This window comes from Penaeus japonicus, unplaced genomic scaffold (assembly GCF_977035675.1).
Source record: "Penaeus japonicus unplaced genomic scaffold, GWHDUDI00000001_assembly GWHDUDI00000013, whole genome shotgun sequence".
In the NCBI taxonomy this organism is placed as follows: Eukaryota; Metazoa; Arthropoda; class Malacostraca; order Decapoda; family Penaeidae; genus Penaeus; species Penaeus japonicus.
In genome coordinates this window covers 7,296,513-7,304,012 of record NW_028234415.1, presented here as the reverse complement: position 1 = coordinate 7,304,012, position 7,500 = coordinate 7,296,513, and the positions used below count along the sequence as shown (strand labels likewise).

The window sequence follows — 7,500 nt, the reverse complement described above, 5'->3', positions numbered from 1 at the left end:
AGAGAGAGAGAGAGAGAGAGAGAGAGAGAGAGAGAGAGAGAGAGAGATGAGAGAGAGAGAGAGAGAATAAGTAATCAATATAGCCTGATCACTTCTTATCTGCCGCTGGATTAATTGTAGTTCAAGGTTATATATAGATTTAATTAATGAAGGTATGTAATGACGTATCATCTAGTGCGCAGGTCATTAACGAGTTTTCTTCAATCTCCTATACTTCTCTCGCCTGTTTATTTGTAGTTTATTTTACTTGACATATATCTTCCTTCTCTTTATCTATATTTTTATTATTTTTATTTATTCATTTATGATAATGATAATAATAATAATAATAATAATAATTATTATCATTATTGTTATTACTATTATTATCATTATTATTATCATTTTTATTATTATCATCATCATCATTATTATTCTTAGCTTATTCGTTTCGCATTTCCATCTCTACAAATATATTTAATTTATTTTCTTGTACACCATCCCCTCTTTCTTATCCCTCTATGATGTCTCTTTCTTTCTTGTATTCACAAATGACAACCTCAAATAATAAAGAGACAAACAAACAAACATAAACAATAACTTGATATTTCATTTCAAAAATTCCTCTTTCATGGATTTTCGACATCAGGTTAATCCCGATATAATAATTGATATAAGATTGTAGTCATGATGACAAACTACATGGCAACATTTTCGTCAGACTGCATGGCACCACTGATTATATGGCACCATTTTTCTCAGACTGCATGGCAACATTTCAAATATTACTCAGATCTGATCATTTTTGATTAAGTTTCTTTTTTTTCTATATATATATTTATCTATTTTTTTTTTATAGGAATATAAGTGAGGAGCCTTTTAGTGTTCATTCATGATTATCGAAATTATATAATCATTGGCTTTGGTAAAATTAAAAAAATAAAGGGATATTAGTGTCTTAGTTTTATTGATGTACTCAGGGTACTAACATTGTTATAGATAATCTTAATGTTGTTAGTATCATTTTCATGTTAACATGATCATCATTATCATCCAGTTATAATTGTTATCATTAACAACATTATCATTGTCTTCATTATTATTTCGACATGAAAAATTAAATGATTTTTCTTACCGTAAACACTTACCACTAATTGTAAGTCAGACTATCATATCACAAAAATACTTTAATTATACTATGGTATAATTAAAAACATAGCAAAATATCAGTTTTATTTGCAACACACTACACTCCAATATGTATAAGTATTTATTCCTATGAATTAATTAAAACGGCGCCCTGGACAAGCCTGAGGGCTGGTGTGGGAAAAGAAGCCTTGTGTAACGGAGATCCTAATTATAGTATACATGTATACTTTGTTTACTGGCGTTCCACGGGTCTCTGGCACACTGGCACACTGGCATCCCTTTGGCACCGTCCCTTAGCCAAGCAGGGCCACCTCGAACTCTCATACCCACCGCACCGGCACCGGAAATGAGGAGATAGCAATTTCACGGATCAGGTTGACTCACAGCAGGCGAGCGTCGTCGTGAAAACCGAGATTTTTTTTTTTTCCTCCAGCAGGAACGAGACTCACACCTCATGCACAGGTCGAGAATCAATGGTTATGAGCATCTTCGCCGTCCTTCTTCACTATCTTTACTATTTATATCTTTCTGTTGTTGTTTTTTTTTCCTCCTTCTTCTCCTCCTCTATGCTGTCTTCTTCTCGTGTGTGTGTGTGTGTGTCATTGCAAGGATAACCTGAAGCTAACCTCAGGGTCCAACTTCAGCTCGTCCTTCCATTTTCTTTCGTTCTGATTTGGCACTGGCGTTCCACACAATGACTCGACTGCATCCTTGCACTGAGGGAGACACGGAGGGCAGTAAGCAGCAACAACGAAGGATAAAAGAGGGAAACACACGACTGTACGGAAGTCCTTTTCGCTTTGTTGTTTTTTTCCTTCGTTATTTGTTTACGACGCGTGGTCCCTTCACACGTCAAGAAGGTACATCCTACGCTACTACCTGGACTCCTGATGGTATGCACGCTCTCGAACTTGAGTTTGATTCTCCTGATCTCCTGCTGAGCTGAGTGTGGCTTCGTCCTTCAATCATCGGCTACAAGATACTAATGATATATGAGGAAACCAATTATAAGAGAGGAACAAAACGATGGTGCAGGTGGAGAGGGTAGAAGAGCCACGAATATTCGTTTTTTTGGGGGGTTTTCTCTTTCTCATCTCTATAGGTCTTATTGTTTTAGTTTGTTTTTTGTTCTGCTTTCTCCTCTAAGGTGAAAGGACTCTCATTTCTGCTAGTATCAATTTTAAAAGTTGTTCTTACTAAGAGAGAAAGACTTTTATTTTTTATTATTTATTTATTATTACTATTTTTTTTTTCCTTTTTTTCATTTTCGTAAGACCATTTTTTTCTTCTAGTCAGGAAGTTGGAATATCTCCTCCAGCTGTTACCTTACGCTTTGTTGTTTAGTATATTTTTAATTGATCGATGTTTTATAATTCATATATTTTTTGTGACGATTTTGTACACTTATCTCTTGACTCTAGTATCTCCTTCAGTTTCAATATAGCTTTTTCTCCTAAACTAAAATATCATCAATCATTATTACTTTTACTACCAATGGTATAATGTATATCAGTAAACATTAATTTTATTTGTCCTTTTTTTAAAAAGTTAAATTAATTCCTCCTTTTCCATGCTCCTTTCTAGAAGCTTCATGACCTTGCTAAGTATGACCCCATCGACACATCAGTGGAATGCCCATTGCACGATGCATGATCTACCCTTCGAACCCTGGAGGGGAGGGGGGGACTTAGGGCATGTTCTTGGGGTCGCTGCTGCAGATCCGACAGAGACAGGAGTTTGAAGTTGTGCAACATAGCAGGATGATGATCAGCAACAGGACAGCTGGAAAACAAACAAACATATAAGGAGATTTATTTATGATTTGGCGAGTTAGTGTATCTCGTGTTTTTTGTTTTGTTTTTGTTTGTTTGTTCAAGGTGAACGGGGTCGTTGATTCTTGTGGCTCTGATGTTTATATACTCACTATTGCAATTAATTATGGGAATTATACGATTGAAAAACAAACGTAGCCACGCACATACAAACATACGTAGTCAAATGAGAGGAAATAGTTGATAAACAAATACAAAACTAACTATATACCAGTCTTTTATACACACGTAAATAGACATAAGAATCATTATCTATATCTATTCATCAAATTTACGTTTCTTTAACATAAAAAAGACACATTTACAAAAAAAAAAACAAAAAAATATACCCACCACAGAAGGACGGGATGGTGACGGTGAAGAAATAATTGTTCGTTTTAATCTTTATCTTGTCTGCCTCAGTCTCTGCCAGGCTCACGTCACCTGGGAAAGAATGCCATGGGATTAATCTACGATGAATTACGATGAGATTAATTACGATGATTAAGGTTACGATGGAAATATCTTTATAGGCCTTGTTATTTTTTTTTGTTATTTTTTTTTTTTTTTTTAGAACGCTTGTTGGAAATACACTTATAGGTGTGGATTGGAGCGCTAACTATACACACACCCCTTAATTAATGTGGAATAGCACGTTTTTATCCTAAACACAAAAGTTTACCACAAACACATGTCTGATGTGGATTTGAAAGATTGGCACAAACGCAAGTATTTATGTAGATCAGACCATGTGCTATAAACCCCTTTTTTATATACGGAATGTAATAATTCGTAAGAAAAATATCCCAATGAGATAGACTAACCTTTGGAAATGTCCTCTGTATCCCTCAAGATGTCGCTGCCATCTGTATTCGCTGTGGGAAGAATTTCGTTATAAAACAGTTTTTCTTTTCTCTTACCTGCCTAATTTATCCTAGGCGAGAGAAATAGCTTTGTCAAAAGATTTAGCTTGGTAGAGAAAAAAAGTATGATGTGTATATACAGTGTGTGAGAAACCAGGTAGTTGATTTATATGGTGTTCGTTTCATGGAAATATTTGGATTTGTTTATGCTAATTATTGAGTTATATTCCGTAATCACCGTCATGGAAGATAGTACGTGAAATGTAACGTTTAATACGGAAAATTAATTATCCACCTTTATGTAATTTATAGATTAACGTAAAGAATTGATCTTTTTTTCATATATCACATTGATAATGGCAGTAATTACAGTGATGGGAGACTCTATAACACGCACTGTAATTGAATGTCAACTTTAGGCACATCGCTTTGTTGGAATATTTCATTCACCTTAATTTACTAATTTTCATTACCAATATCCTTAAAGAAAAAGACAAATAACACATACTTGCAGCTACAGGACTGATCAGTTGGCCACCAGACAGATACATTTCCGCTGAAAGTAGAGAGACGCAAAAACACCATTAATCAACAACCATTCAGTTATGGCCACGACCATTATCATCCACCCAAGTTCACTATGGCCTTGGTTATATCATGGCCACTCATCTGTCACTTCCTTATTAGCATAAAGTGTCAAACACCATTAATCAACAACCATTCAGTTATGGCCACGACCATTATCATCCACCCAAGTTCACTATGGCCTTGGTTATATCATGGCCACTCACCTGTCACTTCCTTATTAGCATCGAGTGTCAAACTGTCCAAGGAGTTGATGGACGTGAGGGCAGTGGAGATTTCAGAGGTCGTGGTTGCAGTGGCTGTGTCGTCCGCTTCAACGCTGGCTCGCACGACCACGCTTCCGGAGAGCAATTCCATCACGACGACACTCCGAACGGCCTTCACTTTCTCGCGGAGTTTGGGGAGGAGCTGCCGGAAGGGGGAGGAGGGGGTCTTCGGTTGGAAATTTGTGTTATCGGATGCTAGGTGCTCGAGGAATATATATGTATATGTATATGTGTATGTATGTATGTATATATATATATATATATATATATATATATATATATACATACATATATATATATATATATATTTATATACATACATATATATGTATATACACATATAAACATATGTATGTTTTTTCTTTTTTTCTTTTCTTTTTTACACTTTCAAAGAAATTTGAACTGCTCGACATACCCGTAGGTCTTTCTTCTAACAATAAAGCGATGTCATAATTTTAGGTTATAACCCTTTAATCGAGTCATGTTCTTCTTTATAAAACATGCAATATAAAATCAATACTTTTCAACATGACAATACAACTTTAATTGGGTGTTGATACAGAAATGGGGCGTATGTTATCATAATCATAATTGAATATTGTGTCCGAAAATTTTGATGACTGAATTGTGGTGCCGTGATTATGGAAATGAATAAAAAAAACAGCGAGATACAAAACACAAGAAATTACAAATCAAATAAATCCCAGAACTGGTGGTATAAAACTCACTGAAGTCTGAATGCTGTTTTTCAGGTTCTTGAACGAGGACGTGGTAGGGTTAGCCATGTCCGCCTCGAACTGTCGGTTTGTGATCTTGAACTTGATGTTGGACCAGCGGTTGGTCACGGGCAGGGCCACAGTCTTAACTGGTGAGGGAAAGGTAGGGGACCCGAAGCTTTTGTGACGGAATATAGTTTTGAAATGTACTCTATGTCAGGCAAATAATCATATTTGTTCTATGATCGTTGCTCTATTAAGAGGTTTAATTCATTTCATCTGATATCATTGTTATTCTTTGAACCAAAAAGACATTATAAGTCGGATAATTAGAACGGAAGGGGTAACTTCTTCAGATAGTAGCCCACCATAGAAAACTTTAGACATTTAATCTTCACAGAAAACGTATTAGTTCGGCGTACGTTAAGGCTAACTTAACAAATCTTCCTGAAATTAGATTCTTCAAATTGCAAAGTTATTGTAAGGGTATTTAAGGTTATTAATTCAGGTCGCACTGGAAACACTATTTGAATATTGCACAAAAAACAAAGTGTTTTCGTTTGAACAAAAGTAAATGAAAGGAAAATTTTGGGAAACAGACACATATTTCATAACCCTAGTGGTAAAGCTAAAAAGTGATCGACTTCATCAGCAATACACATAAAACAAATAAAGTTAATATAGAAGCTACGTATAGTATCTGGATCTCAATATCATCCCCCATAAAAAAAATGAAAAACAACGAACTTACGAGAAAAGTCCAGATCTTGCATGTCCTGGTTCTGCAACATGGAGTTACGAAGGGCAGCCAAGTCGACGTTAGAGTTAGCATTGGCAAAGTATTCTGCTCTGACTGTGGTGGCATCGACCCGGATCACGCGCTTCAACTTCAAGTCCGAGGTGACTTTCACGTTCTGAGAGGATGCCTTGACCAAGTTGGTGTACTGTGGAGGAGACTCGTCTAAATATCACGTGGCCAGTGGAATCCGTTGCAGGTTATATGGTATAGAGTATGATGTGTGCTTTATGGCATTATTGATCCTGTTATGAGATATGCAGTATGATATGTGCTTTATGGCATTACTGATCCTGTTATAAGGTATACAGTATGATATGTGCTTTATGGCATTACTGATCCTGTTATAAGATATACAGTAATATGTGCTTTATGGCATTATTGATCCTATCATAAAATATAAAGTATGATATGTGCTTTATGGCATTACTGATCCTGTTATAAGGTATACAGTATGATATGTGCTTTATATCATTAATCCTATTATAAGATACTGTATGATATGTGCTTTATGACATTACTGATCCTATTATAACATACTTTATGGCATCATTGATCCTATCCACCGCCCTCATAAAGTGACCCACACAACGCGCAACTTGCCGCATGATCTCTAACATTGTCTGTTAGCCCCAGCACCGCCCCTCGCTACAGAATAACGGCCCTATGAACCCGCACAAAGCACTGCACTGCACACAACTCCTTTACCTACTCCCATACATTAAAATATATTGCGGTGTTAATATTACTATGTCGTGACGTCACAATACCTAGACAGACAACCAGGGAAGGAAATAAAAGGCTTAAATCCAAAGAACTAAAATAGGATAATAGGATAGTATCACGGCTGTCATCCACATTTAAAATCGTGTAAATATTGATATAAAAAAAACATGGCTAGAAATAATCAGCAAAACTACAACATAATTAGTATCAATAATCAGAATGCACCTTTATTTCATATGACATAAATATACAAGCGCAGTCTCCTTCATAAGATAAGGTTCAGAATGCAACGAAATTCATGACGTCAACAGGAGCATCTTAAGACTACAAGGCTTTACCGTGGTCTCTGCATCTGTAAGGCTCGTATAACTAGTGGAGGTCTTTGTCTGATAGTCCGTTACTTGAGTCGATGTCAGACCTGTTAGCTTCACCGACATGAGAAGGCCAGATCCTGCAAAAGAAAGGATGGAAGGATAAAATCATGCGTAGGGTACAGACTCACGTGTGTTTTTTCTTCTTCTTTTTTTGTGTATGCATGCGTGCATATGTGTGTGTGTGTGTGCGTGTGCGTGTGTGTGTTTGTAGTTATGTGTTTATGTGCGTTTGATG

General features: G+C 36.1%; 1 protein-coding gene across 7 annotated transcripts in view; it reads right to left on the bottom strand.

Moving 5' to 3' along the window:
• Positions 1 to 1,199: 1,199 nt before the first annotated feature.
• Positions 1,200 to 7,500, bottom strand: part of LOC122251436 (uncharacterized) — a 26,889-nt gene continuing 20,588 nt past the window's right edge. For all 7 annotated transcript variants that reach the window (XM_086543093.1, XM_086543094.1, XM_086543095.1 and 4 more), the window contains 8 exons: positions 7,230 to 7,342; positions 6,121 to 6,313; positions 5,382 to 5,518; positions 4,594 to 4,795; positions 4,311 to 4,358; positions 3,764 to 3,814; positions 3,294 to 3,383; positions 1,200 to 2,910 (listed from right to left, as the gene is read on the bottom strand). In XM_086543093.1, the coding sequence (XP_086399219.1) occupies positions 2,816 to 2,910; positions 3,294 to 3,383; positions 3,764 to 3,814; positions 4,311 to 4,358; positions 4,594 to 4,795; positions 5,382 to 5,518; positions 6,121 to 6,313; positions 7,230 to 7,342 (929 nt within the window). In that variant the 3' untranslated portion in view covers positions 1,200 to 2,815. The remainder of the gene's footprint in view (positions 2,911 to 3,293; positions 3,384 to 3,763; positions 3,815 to 4,310; positions 4,359 to 4,593; positions 4,796 to 5,381; positions 5,519 to 6,120; positions 6,314 to 7,229; positions 7,343 to 7,500) is intronic.